Source organism: Bombus impatiens, unplaced genomic scaffold (genome assembly GCF_000188095.3).
Source record: "Bombus impatiens unplaced genomic scaffold, BIMP_2.2 scf_0135, whole genome shotgun sequence".
NCBI lineage: Eukaryota > Metazoa > Arthropoda > Insecta > Hymenoptera > Apidae > Bombus > Bombus impatiens.
The window spans coordinates 1,643,211-1,665,167 of record NT_176554.1 but is presented as its reverse complement, the minus strand read 5'-3'; the positions used below and the strand labels follow the sequence as shown (position 1 = coordinate 1,665,167).

The 21,957-nt window shown below is 37.7% G+C and overlaps 1 protein-coding gene across 3 annotated transcripts in view; it reads right to left on the bottom strand.

Moving 5' to 3' along the window:
- LOC100748598 (suppressor of lurcher protein 1) overlaps window positions 1-21,957 on the bottom strand; it is a 531,082-nt gene that overhangs the window by 443,367 nt on the left and 65,758 nt on the right. For all 3 annotated transcript variants that reach the window (XM_033319041.1, XM_003486834.4, XM_033319042.1), the window contains exon 2: window positions 18,208-18,274. In XM_033319041.1, coding sequence (XP_033174932.1) covers window positions 18,208-18,274 — 67 coding nt within the window. The remainder of the gene's footprint in view (window positions 1-18,207; window positions 18,275-21,957) is intronic.

Genomic DNA, 21,957 nt, shown 5'->3' with positions numbered 1-21,957 from the left:
GGCGCGCCGCCAGATTCTCCACTTACCGAACAAGAAGTTATCTGCGCAAGGTCGTGAGAACACGTCGAGAACTATGGCCATTAATTACGTGAGAAACAATCGTTCGTCGTTTTATTCTCACTTTACAACACTCGATCGTATGCACACCATACGTGCAATATCTACATAGGTCGATATTATATGAATGTAGTATCGTGGACGAAAAGCCTAAGAGATATCGGACGAACCATGAACAATGTCGCGAGAGCCGAGGCGCCGTCGGGCCCATCAATGTGTCATGGGTCTTTTCAAGTGCATAGTTTCGTAGAAAAGACCTACGTGACCCTGGCCACGAGCGTCTGCAGAACACGTGTGCGGTGGGCCTAGGAGAAGACAACAGAATGCTGCAACAGAGAGTCGAGAAGCAGCGTGCGAGTCGGGAAGCAGCGTGCGAGTCGAGAAGCAGCGTGCGAGTCGAGAAGCAGCGTGCGAGCGGAGAAGCAGAGCTTGCGAGTGGCGTTACCGAGAGAGTGTTGATTGCGTTTTGCGAAAGTCGAGTCGTATTCTAATCATCTAGTTGTGCTGCTTTCTGTACGTTTGGCGTGAATAGCTCAGTTGAACAACAATCGTCTTTTCTGTCCAATTAACATCTGTATCATCCATTCCTTTGTAAACACATATTATATCACGATATTACATGAATTTCATTTTTACAGAGTGTATAGTCACTTTTGACTCTGACGGTATAGAAACGACGACAGACAATTACTCAAAGCGATTCTACTTGAACGACACGCTCGCGTCAAATCCGTGACAGACGTGCAAAGGGCGTCGTATTAATGAACTTGGTTGCGATAGAGCTGGATTCCATGGAACGGCCAACGAAACTAGCCAGCTTGAAATGACCAGTTGTACGATTGCCCGCATTTCGATTAACCTCTTTCGTTAATGAGGAGCCGGTGCGTCGAGATTCGCGTTGAATGTAGCAAGGTCGATTCTCAAATGCTGGAGAATTCTCTCCCTTTGCCCACTAGACCAGACCAAATCTCACGAGTACCTTTTGATTTTCCTAGCATCGATTCACCACCCCTCGTCGAAGAAAGTTTCGCGAGTACCCGCTTACGAGGATCGACGCAAATATACTCGAGAAGATTGCGCAAAATAGTTTCGAATCAGCAAGTATTCGACGAAGTGGCATTGTTTCCCTGTGCATCGTAGAATGCGTGCTCGTCTATCGGCTGTAATTGCGGATACATGTTTCGATCGATAGAAGATAGAAGGATAGTTGGAAACGTGTTCGGTTTTTGGATCATACTGCTTCGGAGAAAGTCTTCCCTTTTTCTTCTACTTCTACTACTTCTTTTCTTTTATTTCAGACAACTGCCAAGCGAAGAAGTTCGCACGAAATTAACGAGCACAGAAGAAACCGAAGTTCTTTTATCGCGAGCATCTAAACTTGCGGAAGTGGAAGAGCTGTGGTGTGGAGTTGTATTATTATTTAAGAGTTCGCTTTATTGGAATGAAACTACTTTTCGCGGCATATAGATCTTTCGAGATTGTGCCTGACTTGTGATTGTAAAATATACAAAATATAAGAGGAAGTATGAAAAGAGTTACGAAACTATGGCATCTATTTTCTTTTTCAATAGGTACCCGTTTACCGTGTTGAATTATTTAAAAATGATAGCAAAATCTAACCTGAATATCTGTCGGAAAAATATTGTTAGCCACTAACTTTAACTCAATACTTTCTATTATTTAATAATATTTTGAGAAAAGACGTTAAATGTCCAGCAATTAGTATTTCTTATCCTCTTTCAAATAAAAATACTCTGAACTATTAAAAAGACAGTTATTCCGTCGAAGGAATATTCGTCTTGAAATACGTCACGTTTATTGATAAAAGTCGCGATTTCCAAGCGTTTGGAATCATACTCGATGCCCAAAATCAACGCAGTCGGAAAAACCGTGAAAATAAATTATACTTCCTTTTCATCTCAGGCGAATGGAATATAGCGATATCGCTTTTATCCCGAGGATTCAATACTCTTTTAACCTTTTGACAAGGTTACAAATATGCTATTTATGAAACTTCGGCAACTTGAAAGAGCCGAAGCAAAACTTACACCAAAGCACATACACATTCGTTTGCATTACAGTATCTGATAATGTACGAGGGCCGAAAAAATGTTGCTTAGTTTATTATTGCAAATATATCATTTATAAGCCTTAGAAATACAGAAAAAAGCATTTTCCTCTATCATAGTTACTTATAAGTTTTATTAAATTTCTTTTAACGTTTGCAATAGAAGAAAGACTCTCTTTTGGCTTTTATCTAAAATTTAAACGGTGCAAAATTTCGTTAAAAGTCTCTGTTATACACCAATACTTAGATTATCTATCTATATCCATTTTCTGGAAATTGTTCAGGAGAGTAATTCAATGATACGGAAAGACCGTAATTATATAATAGCTTCGAAGATAGGATTCTCTTTGGCAAGAATCCTGCATCAGTTGAAGGTAAATCCAATTAAAAATTGATGTTTAATATCGTTATGAGCTTCTTATAAAAAGAGTTAAAACATTATATTCTTTGAAAGGATTTCTCATTTAATACAAGGCAGACCAATTACATCAGAATAAATGCATAAAAATCGCTTTTTAATTTTATCAGAAGGATCTCCAATAATTGGTTAGAAATGGATATTTCATTCGAGCGAGATAAACAAATTTAAGGAAACGAAGAAGTGTTCTAATAATATTTGAACTGTATATAAAAATAGCAAAAGAAACAAAATTAGCGGGTGAAATTTCTCTAACTAGAATTTCTAGTGAAATTATAGTTCTACAGCTCATCAATTAAAGTCAAGGGATTCTATGCGATAGGATATGGAGAATATCTCTGCCGAATGGCCAAATCGCAATGGTTAACAAAGTTTCATGCAGTGTTGATCAAACCTGTCGCGCGAGATTCTAATCTTCCACTGTACATGATTACATGAAGAGGATTTCGAAGTAATTTCCATCCGTGATTAACGATATCTTGATGACAAGCGACATTTGGCTCTAAATTTCACCTATACGTCATAATGTAAATAATAAATACGATATCTTCTATTTACTTTCAATTGATGCTGAAAGTTCAAAGAACGTATTTTGGATATACTCCACATGATACGACATAATATTTTTTCATCAGTTTAATAACAGTAGTAACATTTAATTGAATGAAATTGGAATATTATACAATAATCATGAGTTATATGATATAACAGTTGTAAATTATTGGTAGTACTAAAATTAGATGAAATAGGTTAGATAATAATAGGACCATAGGGGAATTTTCGCCCCTCCTCTGTCTCTCTCTCTCTGTCTCTCTCTCTCTCTCTCTCTCTCTCTCTCTCTCTGAGTATTTATTAGAATTCATATGAAACGAGGAACTTCTGCAAAAAAGAATTTATTTGAATGGAAGTCCATTCCTTGCATTAACGTAATTAGGCAGTGAAAGACAAAAGGGGTAATAAATTTTTTTTATCATTTACTCAATTCATTTGATTTCATTTATAATTCTGTTTAACCTAACTAAATTGCATTTATTTGAAATTACGGATATTTGTGTGATACAAGGCACCATCTGTTCTCGTTCTTCTGTTTCAAAATGCTACGGTATTCGATCGTGTTACGACACTTGTCGTCTACATGTAAATTACATTCTGCATTTACATTCCACAGTTGACCCTATTTATTCGTACGTGATCACACATACCATCGAAATATCAAGAGCTAATATCTCCCATCTATCTCGATTTTGACACCTACGTTGAATACGATGCTCTTATGAAAGCCTCGTGGAACTTTAATTACTTTAGTGGAAGTTAGACCGCAAATAGCATTAAACCGTAGACTATAGCAACGTGCAATTAAATTATTTCAGTACGACTGATATTCGTTTACGTTTACGTTTTCTACGGAATTCTGTAAGTGAAAGTAATAAGTTACCATCGTGCAGCGATCCATGTTACTAGCCTTTTAACCTGATAAGAATTAGATAAATTACGTGAGCTAAAAAAATTTCCAACGATGCGAATAGCTAAGATAACATTGTGAGAGAAAAAGTGCGCAGATACGATATAATATTTGGCAAAAATTAAACGTTACGGTGTGTATTTACTACGACTTCCAGGAAAAGATATATAAAATTTACGTGACAGTCTACGTGTTAAACGGCTAGTTTCCTTTTACTTCGGAACACAGCCAACTTTACAGCGAAATCTATTCGACGTTAGAAACAATATACTTTAAGTATCGAGTATTCGACAATTTTCCAAATAAATTATTCCGGATTGTATTTTCCGCGAGCTTATTTCCAGCGAGAGTCGGTCAATCTCGAATTCGTCGACGATCCCTGAAATTGAATTCACACGACGCCAGATATTCATTACGAATAGGCTGGCCGCGTATATCGCTCGGAAATTTCTCTTTTTTCCATTTCGTTCCTCGATGCACAGATTTTTATGGTAACGACGCGATTTTTCGCGTTTTCAACTGTTTCACCGCGTTGCAAATAGTTCGTCATTGGGAATAGACGCTACTCGATGGCGGTGTGAACGTATCGATTTTATCGTCGCCGATGTCCAACGTGGTAGAAAGTATTTTCGTGGTGAAATCATTCTGCGACCTACTTGCGCTTGTACAACCATTTGCGATTTGTCAGCATGCGGTGATGTGTCGGCGAGGCAATGCTTTCTTGAACCATGTCAGGTATTGGAGGAACGGTGCGAGCGCGAGCATTGTATCGCCTAGAATGAAAGTATTGTCTGTGGCGGTGGCGCGCAGTAGTATAGGTCAATGATCTAGCGGACGAGACAGCGCTCGAATTGCTTCTAGGAGCTTAATGTTCCGCGAATGAGTAAGTAACATTCGACTATTTTTCCAGTAGATATTATACGACTTTAATTAATAAAGAAAGTTCATCAACATAATATAATTATAGCATTCTAAATAAAATTCGTTTTGACGGACAGATTTCAATTAATACCAGCCTATATTCGGAGATCCAGTCTACAAAGAGAATATACGGAATGTCCAAGGTACAAAACTTTTTACAATATTTAATAGATAAAACAATTTTCTTCCTAAGTCCCATTACGTTGGTTATGTTAATAAAAATATGAATCTGCATAACTAATCGCGGTCTAATTATAACAAATTTATAATACACAGATTGCTTTATAATAGTTTCATTTGTATAACGATCGCTATTTCCTCCTTGTATTTTAAATATCTGTTATCTTCCTTGTTATTAAGCTCCCTATATTCACACTCCGAAACAACCACTTGCTAAGAGCACGCGTTTTCTTCTGAATTTCTAGCATCTTCGCGCCTGTATTCCCTGAAACTCTTTTTCCCTCTACCGTATGAAATCCACGCAGTGGTTCGATACAAATAAGTAAAGCGGTAACGCTTGTTCATATGCCCTGCGACTTTATACCACTTTATCTTTTGGAGGATTTTCTACGAGTCTCGTTCTGTCTCTCCCGGTAGAAGCAAGTTACACGTTCGTAGTAACATACGTCAAATATATGCGAGGAAGAGAGTGCGTACCAGCTGTCGTTGGACCTCGTTGCCGTTCCTGTCACGTCACTGCTATGTGTTGCCACGATAAATCTGGCATGCCCGAATCTCTCTCTCTCTCCCTCTCGCGTTATTACTTCGCGCCGTTTCCACCGGGAACCGGTCGCTGGTTACACGTCGTCTTGCAAACCGCCTTGCCCCCTTTTTTCCTCTTCAGGAGCAACCGTCGCGAGATATTCCTTATTGCCACGCCATTCTCATCGCACGTGCCGCGGCGAGTATTATCGAGATGGGGAACAGGAATTACGGTCCGATATCTTCCTGAATCACAAGGACGTGCGCAAGTTCTGATATAAACGCAGGGATGCGTCCATATTTACGCGTCCAGAATCAGACGTGATTCTGCCAGCAAACGAGGCCACTAGTTCCGCTACTGCCTCTTGCTGCAACTGAGAAGATTGCCTGGTTCGCGTACCGCAATCGTGTTAGGCGTATGTGATTTCTTGGACGATTACTTCACTGTTCTTTGCGAGCAACAAACACAGAAATACGTGGCTTAGTTGGACGTTAAATAATTTCAACGTCCACGTTGCTAGTTTTTTTTGTTTATCAATATTCGACTTCAAGCGGATTATAAATCCGCGATTTTCAATGACGCAAGAATTTTTGATATGCGCAACGCGTGACTATTTAGTCTTACAAATGTTGCCAGTTGCGTGCACCGAATGAAAGACGATTGGAACAAAGAAGACGAAATTTTGCAGTTACACATGACGATTGAGTAAAGAAGAGAATGCGAACGAACAATCGGGAAGAGCATTGCAAACTGAAACGCGATCTGTCGTTTGTCGGTACATCCAATTCGTTTACACTTCTATAGCGTAAATAAAAGAGTCGTTATCGTCAAATCATTAGCCACTGAATTTCATTCGTGCGTTTAAGCTTGCAGTTACTGAATAAAACGCTGAGATAGAACATTATTGTACAGACACAATATGCGAAAACAAAGATATTCGATGGCCACATGTAGGATATCAAAGCCAACATGCATGACGGGAGAAAATTAAAAAGACAGTTGGTCTGTACCAATATCCGGGATATTGATTAAATAGAAAGGATGGCCGTTTGTGAAACTCCCTACAGAGTAGATATATTGAATGGATTATCTTAATAACAATCCATATCGTATACATTGTGTCCCACACTTTTCCACTCCAACTTTCCGTAAAAACGTTTGTTCTGACAAAACAATTTAGCCATTAAAGTATTGTATTGTATACAAGCGATTCATGAATACTGAGTTTCCTTTCCGATAATAGAACTTTCTCCACACACAGGAGTATTGTACGTACTCAGAACAGGGGGAACTACTAAGCAGTAACGATTTTGCCATTATTGAAGTACCTCGATAGAAAAAGCAGCATTGAGTTGCCTTTACTGCCAACTAGAATAATTGAACATGTTATCCCGTACAATTGCAAGAATGGGCCAAGAGCTGGGATCATCTTACCTAGAAATAATATTTCGAAATAATATATATCCCAGCTTTCTCCTTCGTAGATATTAGACAGAGAAATGACAGAAGAAGTGTCTTTTATCATTTTTTTAAAGATAGATCAATGACGGTATGTTTTATAAAATCGATGAAAAGTAAAGTGAATTGTGTTAATCGTATTAATGACTTTCAAATGTTTTAATTGAACATATCTCGATCGATTGATACATAGCAATAAAGGAATATTGGGATACATACGGTAATAGTATCGGTGAAAAACTTCCATTTAAGACCGTAGGCTGTACAACTTTTTAATCTACCTGCGATCTGTCTGCCCTCGAAATCCAGACAGCAAACCGGTCGGAAACAACTCAACTTTGCTGTTCCACGTGTTCATAAGACGATCAAGTTCCAGAAGGAAATTCTCGCCTTACTATCGAGAGAATTCCAGAGATAACGGAGAAATCGCAGTTGATCCTCTTCTTTATTTAAAGGTGCTTACAGAGTTCGAGATGCTAAGCCAACGATCGCTCGCTTCTCGATAATACGAAATTCTCTCCCTTAGTTTCAATTGAATCTCCGTTAAAAAAATGAAGTTCCCGTTATAACACTTGAAATAAATGAACAATACGAATAGAACGAATAGCGAAAAGTCGTACTTCGTTCCATCGAACCAGTATGAAACATTTTTATGGAACCCAGAGAAGAATTAAAGCTATTAAAAAATAAATGTAAATACAATGGCGGATAAAACAAGGTTTAAAAATTGACACGCTATAAATTCTAGTATCTTCCGTACCAAAAATTGTGTACCATATTGACGATATTATATTTATTCGTTGCACCTATCGATATAAATTCATTTTGTAAAGTTGGCTTTAGTTGTTTTATAAAGCTATATTTATACTAAAATCTGATACTAAATTAACTAAATTACGCTTTAAGGAACATCGTTCAAAGTAACATTCGAAAAATTTCATTAGTATTTCGTTTAAGTAACTCTTCCTCGATAAGATGCTTCCTTACGTCTACTAGATTCATTTCTGTCGAGAATTGTGGATCGTAATTGCCGAAATAAACATGTCGGAACACTTACATTGCACGTAGAGATGATAATAAAATGGTTTTGTGTTTACTTAATATGTGATTTACAAGATATTCATAGATACCCAATGCACGTGTTTCGGCACTCTTCTAGTCTCATCATCTTTCCACCACCTTGCGTACGCTGCGCACGCACATAATTCCACACACACTCGTACTCACATACGTGTATCTGTGTACTGCGCGGCTGATCCGGTGTAGCACACAAAATTACATATATTTCAATAATTCCAAATAAGTTCGCTTCATTGCTATATATTGATTATTACTAACAAACGAAATAACAAATGACTAGGCGATATATGCATACAGTTAGTTAGAATATACAGTTATTTCCACAAGATAAAATCGCTCTTTGCTCTCACAATGCATGAATGAAGATCCGGGACCGATACTTCGCATCCAGCGGCCTCGTCATTCTGCATAATAATCGCAACAAAACAGTCTGCAGCCTTTTAATGGCGATTCATTATCATTTCTTAGCGAACTGATATCGGATTTTTTTTCTATAAGAAACTTGCGGTGGATAATACGCATGGAGAGAAGGCGTGCACACAGTTTCCTTTTTTCATTGGGAATTCATTGAGAATTCTGGAGAAACACCAAGCACCGGTATTCATCCGGATGACGATCAGCAGGAATAAGTTCAACACTGAAATTGCCAACCGAGCAGGAAAGCCTGACAAACTTTTGCGCAACTTAGGTAACAAGGCGAGCTCGTCAAACAATCGCGGTGCTAGGCCACAATGAAACCGCGGTATTGCCAATCGGTTGAATTGGGTTTCGGCTCTGGCTTTCGAGTTTCCGTTTGATTGAATCGATAAGGGCTGGGTCAGCCGACTAAGTATAGTTAAGACGCGATTTAGATCAATTAGAGGAACGGCTGTAACGTCCGCACAGATGTTGCCGGGAAAAATTTCCTCGATTTATTACTGAACCTTCCACTGATACTTCGGCCTCGTTCAACACTTCGCGTAATACGCTGAAGCCGAGTCGTGAGTTTACATGCAGCAGCAATTGGACTGGCCACGCTAGCTTTTCTATAGGTACAACGAGCACGAATGCGTTGCAACGATTGCAAGGTCTGTTCGCCGCTTGAAATCAGGAAACATTAAGGATGCAATGTAACCTAACTGCAATGGTAATAGATATAGAAACTGTATTACGTTATTCCAGTTTTAGTATAGAAACGATCGCTAATTGCAAGCTAGGTAAGTTAAGTTTGATTTGCAAATGATGCAAAACTAACGTAAAAACATCCTTGCATTGGGAGCTATTTCTAATTAATCCCGATAGGATTCTCGAATATTTTGTCTCGATGCGAGTCTCGTTTAAACCGGGCCAGGGATCTTTCGATGTTTTACGAAGATCTTCGACATAAAACAGAAATTTTTTCCAGAAACTAGAAAAATACTATAAAAATGTTTCAAAGTGATCGATATAATTTATTAAAAACTGGAATCTAGTTTTCAAATGTTTTAGAAAACCGATACGAGGATTCGAAAGCTACTGCACGTTCCAGCTCGTTGCCAAATTCCATTCGCCGTTACACGAAGAGTGGCACCACATCCTCGCTCCCTTGCCTCGGAGGAAACGCGATAAGAGTGCAAAGCCTCTGGGAGCCTAGTTTTCCGAATTAGAAGTCAGACTTACTCGAAAGCCACGAGACATTACAAGCTTATTTTGAAACACCGGGCTTCCAGTATGACACAATCAATCGAATATTTGGATATCTACGAATGGATGCTTAAACCGACCGTGATGTAGAATTTGCTTCCATATCATTAGTATTGAATTACGTTATATAATTATGGCAAATCCTTGAATTGATCATTACGATAATTAGTTTATTTTGTACGTCGATTATGATAATTCGGCAATACAATGGAATCTCGATTAACGGAATACCAATTAACTATTACACGATTGATTATGGGCACATCTATCATTGGAAACTTTGGACATGGTCCTTTGTAAGAAAGATTGGAAAGTAGGAATTGAAACAATAAGAGAACTGACTATGACTAAAAGCTAGTAACGATAAGACGAAAAATATTTGTGAGTTATAGGAAGTAGGTATAAAGTTATTCGGACACCCTATGCCTTACAATATCTAACCACCATATATATATAGATATGACTTGATAGATCCATGTTGAGATATGTCAGGTCACCCAAGGTAAAACGCACAATTTATAACAGCTTGAAGAAGGGAAGAAAAGTCAGATGGGGCACGCGACGAAAAAACGGAGACAGTGGTCCGACTTCTCGAATAGTCAGGCACACAATAGAGCCATAAATTAATAAAACCTTGTTCTTGGTTACCTTGACCTTTCTTAACCTTTTTTATGAATTCCAGGAATTATAAAAAATCAATAAATAGTATGGAACATTCGGTTATACGATAGTGGAGAAAAATATACCTAGAGAAGAAAGAAGTTTAATTATAGACGCATTTCTGACCGGTTAACTGGAAGAAAATTGTACGTAATGGTATAATAGTGTAATTATTACTAACTATAAATCGCGATACCGCATGCACAATGGTGCAATTTCCTCGTCAGACGCTATTCTCAGTTTGATGTACTTGGCGCGTACCATGAAATAGGCCGAGTGAATTCGCACATACGAAGATTCTGAACAAGAGTCTGGATGAAGTCAAAGTTTCGCCACCTTCCGCGGAACGATATTATTAAACTTCCGGCAAAGCCGAAAGCGAGCATATTCCTTCGCCGGTCTAAGATTGTAATAGCGAACTCTTGGCCTGCGGCTACATCGAGATTTCTTGGCTGGCACGTCCGGAAACTTGGTGAAATTATTCGCGGCAGCGTGACAACCGAATTGATTAGATCTAAACTTCCACTTCCTTTTCGGATGCCGCGTCATATTGCGGCGAACAAATTATCGCAATGGTTACGTGGCAGAACGCGTCGTGGAAAGTTTCAAGCCCCTGCGAAACGAATCGACGAAAAAATTACCGCCTTCAAATTACCGCCGTTCTTCGCCAACTTGTCGACATGCATCGTGAAATCTTTTAAATTGCAAATTTCCAGTTTTTTCACGTATCGCTGCCACTTTTTATCTGACGAAATCGAAATAAAACTCTGCGGCCTAAAAGTTTAAAAAATTCGTCGTTATCGGAGAAGGATGTTTTTTCCAAGAAAAAGTTCTATTGAATCGAAAGAATTAGTTCTATTGAAGAAAGTTCTATTGAATCGAATTAATCAATTAACTTGTACAGATAGTTGCGAAACTTTTCGGTATAATTAAGGAAAGTAGAATTTATAATGTGGTTAATAATAAAATTATATCGTTTCGACTAACTCGGTATTAACAGACAATGCAGAGAAAATACACGTGTGAAAATATTTGAAGATATGTATACGCCATTATACGAAGGAGCTGAAGAAAAAAGCGACGAAGATAAAGGCGATGAAAACCAGATATATTTCACCACATCTTGAATTAATCTACCTACTTTACCAGCAACAAGGCATGATAAATTCTGTTTTCAAACAGATCGTAGAAATATTAAAATATCAAAACTGACACTAACAATGAAACAAGAACATAAAGATCTAGAAAAGTGATCGAAATACTTTGTTTTTTTTTTTTTTTTTTTTAGGTGTATCACATTAGACGAGACAGGCAAGGGAATTGTCCAACAAGAAAGAGGGAAACAACCAAAACACAAAGAGCATACGAAACAATGTCTGTTCCGTGCTGTTGACCACACGTGGATGCACCGATGCAATGGTGTAACATCTTCAACGACGTTAGACGACGCAATGAACCTCGTTGCATGCTTCGCCAAATTAAATACCATCTACCTTTTACATAATGTTGGTAGGACTGCACGCGTCTAATGGAACTTGGCACTTTTCTCACCGAGTAAGAATACGTTTCCATTTTTTGGAAACTTCCTTGGATGCAACAAATTGCAATTTGCAATTATTATTATGGCTACATTAAGGATACGTATATACACATATACACTGCTAAGTTTCTACTGGAAAATTAACGAATACGAGTATGTAGGTACAAATACTTTTTGTAGCCACTGAATGAACAATATTAAACAAAAATCTTCTAAAGCAGCCAATATTGCGACAACTAGTAATATTTAAATAATTCATGAACGTAGCAATATAGTAGTAAATAACAAAATATACTATTATTATATTTGTACTTGATAGAAACTATACTTAATGGTACATTTTTAATTGCGTGTTCATTAAGACGACTTCGAACGTTCTATGAATATTCGATCGAACGTTCATGTGCAAAACTAAAATATGTTCACCGCGCAGGACAAATAATCAGACTCGTAAACAATAATTAGAATTTGACGACAGTCTTTAGATATTCGAGGACTCGCAGGATGTAATTACTCCGCGCTAAATAAGCCCTGATACGTTATCTCTCGCGTGAAGCAATTTGCGCTTAGTAGATGGGTTTTAATTAAAATCGTAATTTTTGTTTCGTGTAATCGTTGTTACAACTACGCCCCGACGTCGGCTGACGCACGATTAACATCGATGTAAATTCTACTGTATTGTTCGCTAGATGAACGTGCGGTACAAGGACAAACCCCGTGAAAAATGAAATATACGGCGAAATAGAAATCGTGACATAGCTGAGCCTCTTTACAGGAAACTTTATGAGGTAGAATGAGACACGAACTGAGCTGATGGATAGTATTGGTGATTTAAATTAGTTTCACTAATCGTATGCCAGGTATTGGACAAATTGTACGTCAAAACTGAACTAATTCAGACTGTACACTATAAAATAGAATTAAAATGTATTTCATAGGAAAATCTAAAGGTTTATTCGTTCGGTTTCTGAATTCTGCTTTTCTCGTTTCTAAGAAAGGCGCATCGAGCGAAGGATAGGAGAAATAACGCGATAGCTTGGAAAGTTAATATTCATGATTTGAAACCAGTAGTTAGAAACCAGCAAATATTGATGAATTGAGTTTAGTTTAAATTAGAATGTAATCAAACTTGCTTCCGATTAAACTCTGTGGCCATTAGATTTTCAATTACTCGAAATCATGAGTAATTACGTAGAAAACAATTTTCGATTAACTTCCGTTCCTCCGTCTGTAGCTTTTTATTTGCTGTCTTTATAAAGGAACAATAATTTGTTTGAAACGCTTTTCTCATCGCTAATGAGTTTATCAAGCGCACGGTTCATTGTAATTATAGTGAGAAACGTCGGATAAATTACCAATGAAATTGCAAAAATAATGGTGGCCGGGCATACACCGTTTAAGCGCGACAGTATTTAGCATAACGTTAATTTAGACGAAGCCTACAGCACGACTGCGTGAAGCAATTATACCAGGGCTAATTAAGATACGCAGATAGTCTAGTAATTTACGAATAATCTCGCGAATATCATTAACGGAAAAGCGAAATGAAATGCGCCACTTTTTGCCTGTGATTTCATATTACCATGAATATTTCCATTGATAAGCGATATCGTCAGAGAGTAAAAATTTCGATTCGTTTTGCGTAAATGGGGGCAAAAGTGTTATCATAATAAATATAATATAGAGATATAATTAAGAGTGTAATTTCGGAGATATTAGTAAAAATTATGAATTGCAGCAAAACGAATATCAATTGCAAGCACAGAAATGTAATGTTCCAAAAATTATTAAAATTTTGCTGTAATATACACAAAGGAAGTATGTATAATGACACGAATTGGAATGCCCCTACGTTACACAATGTTACTGAAATATCGAGATATTATTATTAAAATATTGGAAAAGCAATATGCCTTTGAGGTCACAGAGTTTTTACATATTCCAATAGTCTGTTCTTTTTGTTCAAAAACGGTATTGTATAAATAAAATGAACAGTAATCAAATGCGGATATGCACATTTACATTGTCCAACTTCCAAACACAATGCTTAAGTCGCTTCATTTACAAATTTTTGCATAAAGGTATAAATCAACGTGTTATGGGATTAAAATCTTGCTACCAAATATATGGTTGAAAATATGAAAACAATCGAAAGAGATTTAATGTTAAATTTATTGCTAACCAATCTAACGATACCAAATATTACATTTTCTACTTGCCTTCAGATTTAAAGAGATATAAGGTTAAAGTACGTCGAGACAATAAGTTATCCTCGAAACAAGACATCGAACTGCAGCTTATAGAAAAAGAAGTCACGAAGCGATCGAGCTTCTGGACGAAAGTAAATTTTGCTATAAAATATGAAACGAACGTTTCTCGCCCAGCAGAGAAAACAAGATCGCTTAAAGGAAGTACTTTACTAAAACATGAATTGTAAATGAAGTTAAAAAATTACTTTCGAGGTTAAAGAATTTTAATTATGCGAGTAGTTAAGTTAGTTAGAGTATCTTATCTCCTCTCCTAGGTCAAAGAATTTTCATCAAATTTTGCATTTTAGATTGAAAACCAAACCGAGTTTCGCGAAAGTTTCATTTGTTGCTTATACTATTCAAAGGATAACATAGCGTTCTATGCAGCATGCTCTAGTAACGTTTGACTATCTTATTTTACTGAGAGTTTTTAAACCCGATGCACATGTACTACAACTATATAGATTGACAGATAATTTAATTTATTTGCAACTTCTGGCTTTGGAAAGCTTCTCTATGATCTAATTCTCGTATTTAACAATTAAAAAGAGATAAATAGCACAGCAACACTTAACATTCATAACCCATTTACATAATCTAGTTTAATATATATACTTATGTATGACATGAAAATCATGTATGAAAAAAAAAATATCCCGAATCTCTCTATTTGTAATTTTATAACTAATTTACATTCTGTCAAAAATAATCGACGCGAGAATAGCGTTGCCCATACTGGCCAAAGCATAACTTGTCTACGCGGCACCACGCATACCAGTATCATCACATATGCAACATGAATTACTCCCTTTAGCACTTTAAATTACCACGTAGGCATGCAAATTTTATACTAATCATATCAGTAAGCTACTTTTATCAGGAAATCTGTTTGTGTTCATCTATTTTACAAACGAAAGAAAGTTTATTATCATTACAGTTTATTATAGGTAGTAATTCACGTGCAAAAGTATGAGTTACTTCCCACGAAGTACAATAATGAAAGCATAATTCAAGTTATTACCGTTCCCAGGAGGTCATTAGCTGGTTAATAACTACAATTTTCAAAGCATGCACATAGTGATTTCGGATATTCAAAATGTTTCGCTTTATCTCCAAGCGATCATATATCAATATTTTTCATCTGTATTTTTAACTGAAATCTCTGCGCGTACTCTAATTTATGTGCTTCAGTGGGTCCGATAAAATATCTATAATTTGAAAATTGTTAATTTATGGATTGTAATCTTTATCAATTTTCGAATAAAAACGAGTAATTTAGCAATCTTTCGTTCCTCGTTCAGCAAAATTTGGTCTAAATATTTCTTGAAAATACACGAAACATACCATTTATCAATCTAATTTTTAAAACCTTCGGATACCATCGTCCTTTTATTCTCAATTAATGTTTCTAACATCGTTATAATAAATAGACTAGCGAATACCTATGCATTTATGAGAAATTTCACGATCCATCAAACACCCTTATTGTAAATTACAACGAATGAAACACCCTCTGTCTAGTGATAAAAGTTGCAGCCTTTTCAATCGCAACATCTCAATGATCCCCCTGATAAATACTACAGAAATAGCTAGAAACATATTTCTCTGAGTCATCTGATTTGCAAAACCGTATAAACTATCCTGCATCAAACCAAAGTACATACATGCCACGCGTTCACCCGCACCATTCTTCAAGCGATATCAGCACGAGTGATATCAGTAGTACAAGTGAACCTCTCAACGCCAACGGAAGTTGTATCACGAGACTAGCCAAAGCATGTAACACGCTTCCGATATGATAAAATAAGCGTCGCGATACGCGTACCGGCAGAGGGGGAGGGAGAGAGAGATAAACGAATTGAGCTCGTGTATCCTTGCGATTCGTGACTTCGAATAAAACCGGCGACCATCATCGTGCGGCGATTCTTAACGATCCTGGGTCGAGCAGTGTTTTTGTCCGGCATGTTGCCTAGATACGTTCAAACGCCTAACTTCCGGCTATACATTAACCCCTTAAGGGTGAGACACGAGCACAGCTAACTGTCCAAAATGCAAAAGCCTGTGTGAGACACGAACACTGCTGACTAACCACTTTTTCTATTAATAAATACAATCACGTTTTCGTATTTATAAAAACGCTTGCTTTCTTGTACCTTCTATCTCTTCCTTTTTGCTTCTCATTGTATTAAAAACGTAAGATGTATTATTAGAGTTGGGAAAAGATATATTATTATACAGCCAAGAAGCAATTCCACTGAAGACAAAGCGTGCATTTTTAACCGGTTAAGTAAAAAAAAAAAAAAAAATTGTACGCTAATGGGGTTGAAAGTATATACTTATTCATTTCTAGAGCATTACGCCCCTAGATGCAACCTGAGCGCTGCCTCGCCCGCTTGATCATTGTCCTATACTACTGCGCGCCACTGTGAAAGACAATATTTTCATTCTACGCATCACTGTATGCTCTTAAATCGTAAATAGTTATACGGGCGTAAGAACCTCCTACTTCATGTTGCGCATCTTATTGCATTAAAAATGTATGGCATAGCATTGGAATTACGAAAGAGATATATTATAATGTTACATAACCAAGAGGAATTCCTGTAAAAACAATATTCCGTTTCTTTGACCGATTACGTCGGGAAATATTAACCCAGCTGCGTTCTTTAAGTCATTTTCGTCTGAATCGCCCCTTTCTGTTCAAACATTTCTTGATTTTCAAGAAAATACGAAAGAATCGTTTTATCGATACGAATGAATTTTATTCGAACTTAAAATATTTTATGTCTCTCTGCTTGTCGGTAGTAAAAGTATCGGATATAGATATTCGAGGAATATAAAAATTGGAATATAACGATTAGAATATAAAAATTCGAGGGCCGTGGCGGGTTAAAAGATTCAGATGGATGCGCCGCGTGAACGCGACTAGCATTAGCGCGATAATCGGAAGCTGGACGACGATCGATTTTATCGGTTCCCGGAAAATAATACGTTAAATCGATCGTGTCTACGCTCCGTAAGACTTTATGGACGTTAATTTTTCTTCGGATATGTATTCCGACGAGCTTCGCATTCGGGGCGAGCACATTCCGTGAAACGCGGAAACATTTTGTCGTTTGTAACTTTAATGATTCGACGGCGGAGCCATTTCGGAAGTTGGATGGAAATTTACGACAGCGCGTCGGATGAAATTGTTAAGGGTTTTATTGGCGTGGGAAAAATGTTGGAATATAAAAGATCGTTTATACGCGAGGTAGCAGTTTTAGATTGGTGGCAAAGGTTGGTCTTTTTGTATTTCATAACTGGTATATTTATTAATTAAAATTGTACGTGGGTCGATAAATTAGATACGAAATTGTGTAGAAAGTACAAAGCGCATAAGTTAAACAATTCAAGCGTATTGTGAAACAAGTTTTTCATATATCCTCTTGGGAAATGAGATAAACGAATTTATTTTAAACGCTGGTTTTAACCGTTGCCTGTTTAATTCGTTGAAATCCTACGTATTTCTACGTACACCACGCCATGTGCAAAAATATCCACATGTGTGGCGCTTTGACCGTTCAGTTGAATTTTAATCTTCATTTCGAAAGAAAAAACGTATCAGGGTATACCGGATGCAAATAAAGTATTGTAAAATACCAAGCATTCTAAAAAACATTATACTTTGCATATTATATATACTCTTTCGTATTATCTGCACTTTTGTAGTTTCAAGTTTCTTGGAAACGCCTAAAAAACACCTGCAGTCTAGTTGTCACCAACGATTCTCAATATCAAGCGGAACACGTCCAGTTGTTTAGGAAGCAATATCTCGTTTCAAAACGGCACGAAATTACGCGAACATCGCAGAGGAGGCAATAGAACGGTTTAAAAGTTAACGAGAGAACAGCTCTAATAAAAGCTAGGCAAAAGTATCTTTCTATTACCTGGATTTACGGCGTGGCAGTGGTTGAGGAGCGGCAGCCAACAGAGCAGTAGCACCGCTCTCTGCATCTGAAACAAAAACCGCAGATATTTTTCACAAGACGTTTAATTGCTATTCCGCAGCTCCCGACCATCTTCTAATATAATTATACGCTGATTAAAACGTACGATGAAAGCTGCTCGACGAGGCTTCCAGGCCCAACCACGAAATCCAATGGATTCGTGGCTGCACTAATTACAAGAAGGAGCCGTGGTTCAGCTCGAGGAACGCGTCACTAACATTTCGGAGAAATGAGCCACCATATACGTGTACAATTATGTACACATATGACATCGATCCCATAGAGATACGAGTCTTACTTAGCCTTGCTACAGTCCTCGAATATCTATACGCCGATCTGACTGTTTTAATAACTTATTCTAAACTTGTTTCGAGAAGTAAATATATTTTGGATATCTTAAGAAAAACTTTAGCACGCAGTTAAGACGGGAAACAATGCGCATTAAGGAAATTTCTTTAATACTTTCCTCAAACTTCTAGAAGTGCATTCAAAATAAGGGAAATATGATTGAGTTTAAAGTAAACCAAAAACACGGTTAAATAAACCATGAATAGAACATCAAACAAGTATGACGAATACAAGATACATTTCTTTCCTCGTTAAATAATTTAAATATTAATAACCTACAAGTCTAAACAGATTTCCTATAAATAGGGCATTAAAGAATAACGTGACGCGGCACATTTTGAAAATTGTTCGCTTAAGGTTTTATTGAATATTCGACTTCGTAATGCCATTTTATCATCAACATAATCTAGAAGTGCATAAATCACAGTTTTTCCTTATCAGGATGCATGGGAATTTGGGACCGATAATCACCACGTCTTTTCGTATTGGTAGCCACGTGACGTACCATGGCACTTTGATCATCCAATTTAGAAACAGTCTGTACAGTCGTGCACAGGTGCGTCGGTACACACAGGGAGGACCAATCCTCCGGTGTCCGTTCTAGCGAAAGCAAATGAACTCTTGAACAGAGGCCTGTGCGCGTGCACGCACGACCGATCTGCGCATATACAGAAGCAGCCGTGCGAAAGACGGCGTATACTGAATTTCCAACAAGCAGACTTTTAACTGTAAAATATCGGAAACCGGCTGAAATTCTTCGTAGAACAGGAAACGAACGGCACGACCGATTTGTCAAATTGATTCGACCGGTGAACGCGTGGAATTTTAAGTTTGCCTCTTAGCCAAACCATCGGAGGTACACTCGGGATCCACCGAAACCAGTTTTGCAAAAAGAGAGAACATGCACAATTCCAGCGATTACGGGAGGGGCGATACGAAGTTACTTCGAAACATGTCGTTTCTTTTTAGAATATTATGTGTTACGACCGTTCGCGGAGAGACGAGGTCGCTAGGAAAACGCGTCAGCGAGAGGCGTAAATTCTCGCTACGATTCGGTTAATCGACGCCGCAAAATAGTCGTTCCCCTGTTTCGATTAAGATAACAGAGGTGGTTCGATGAATGTAACACTGTATAGTAAATTATAAATCACCGTTTATTCTAACAACTTGTAAAGAAGATAGTTACGCTGGTGCGTATGTGTAAGATGAGTGAGTGACTGATCTACGGGTGTATTCCCGGTCAAAGGATGTTGACTGTACGAAGGATGGGAAATCAGTGCAGTTCGGTGACGATGCTGTGGCGGAGGAAAGCTAAGGATGGGTGTGTCTAGCGCACGGGACCATCGGATTTGTTGGTGACGATTTTGGCTAAGAGAGTGAGGGAAATAGGCTTCGTTGTTAATTGGTTAAACGAAGGTTGGTGGACTAGGAAGGGTCTTGGCCGCCCTCGAGAGAAAGTAGTTGGTAGGAGGAAAGTTACATCGTACGTGAGAAAAACTCCGTAGTAGACAATGGTCTTTAGAAATGATTCGGAAAACAGATGTTTGTTCGGTTTGAAGGACCTCGACTAGGAAATTCCTGAGATTTATGAAGGGTACTTGAGACTATTGAGGGTACGCACTAAGTATCCGAAGACATCTGATTCGCTGCCTTATAAATATGGGATGGTGTGACGTCAGGGAAGGGCGTGGCGTGAGGAGTAATTGTTTATAAACATTGTCAAGATATGTTAATGTTGTTAAGGAGCGTTACCAAGGTTTGTTAAGGGGAAAATGAGCGTGGAAAGTGCTGTCAGAGTGGAATTTATCGTGGTCGAGAGTGTTGTTGTGACGTAGAATCAATGAGAAACGAATACGCGAAACGCGATGTTATATTCGATTTTGTGAGAGTGCAACGATATTGTGTTTATCATACTGTTTGTCCTGTTAACTTATAATATAACATTCCTACATAAATTTAACTTTAACGTGTACAGTCATTCGTGGCATCTTCTTACGATAGATTATGGAAATAAATCGTTCGTTCTTTTGGAACTGATTTAAACTTATGTCGTGAATTTATTTGACTGTATCCAAAAGCTGGATCGTTACTCATTACTCAACGGAACATATAATGGCATCATCGCCATTTAAAATGTTACTTTAAACGCGTCTGTTTTGTTCCTATTTCGCCGGAGTTTCTATAACATTGTTATCCGCTTCATTAACGACGTCGATATTTATTAAACTTTTCCCGCGAGACTTTAATCGCGGTGTTCCGTCGAACGACATTAAATCACGCATTATTCACCGTTCTGGGCTAATGAATGCAACGTGACACGCGTATATGATAAAAAGATGTTTCGGACAAACGAAACAGGACTTTAATCCTGGCAAATAGCGCGTCCGTAAATATGAATTAAGCAAATGACGGGGCTTCATTAAAATTGCACCATCGATTGGTTCCGAATGTGGAGCGATCTCGCACGGCTAAATCCACTTAAAGCCAGCACCAGGGTAGAAAAGCTCGTATCCATCCGCGCGATATTTCGAAGGCGATCCCAGCACAGGGGAAATGTACGTTCTCAGCCATTACAAGCGAATACTGTAATCCAAAATTGCTGTACCGAATGCGATCGATTCTACGCGCTTCTTTATACGAATACCGTGTCATCTCGGAATTTTTTCTTCGATACGGTTGAAGTATTAAACATAACGGACAGTAGGGAAAAAACAAGAGAAGACGAAGATTGTCTGACGGTAGAACTAGCTAACATTTAATATTTAGCCAAATATATTATTCGTCGTTGATTAGGATTAAAGCAATAGGACAGAAATAAATAAGTACCAGTAATATACGTACGTCGTGTTTCTGTCTCGATAAAAGTAAAAATTAATATTATAAAAAATTCATTTTAATGACTGAAAAGACGAAAAATATGATAGTAGTCGATTCGAATGGTTCCGTAGATTTAATGTTAAATTAAAAGTAGTATATACAAGGCTATTCAATGTCTGTTGAAACGTAGAAAACATCGAACCGTCATGAGTTTTGGTCGACAGACGTCGTTTCGCTTTGCGTAAAAAGAATTGTTGACATTGGCGAACAATGGAGACCTCTTTGTAAATGTTTCACTTCCTTTGAAGTCAACCTTCGGTACACCTCTTGGGCAAACACTTAAAACAGCGATATTTTTAGTATCTTCTTTGAGGATTGAATCAAATAAAAGGGGAGGCAGCCGGAATATGCTAATATTTGCTCCGACGCGAGCGCCATAATTTTTTTTCCCCGATGGACATTGATAAAAATTGTTAAAATATTTAAGGAACAAAATTTATTATCTTTGAATAGTGGAGCGATAGT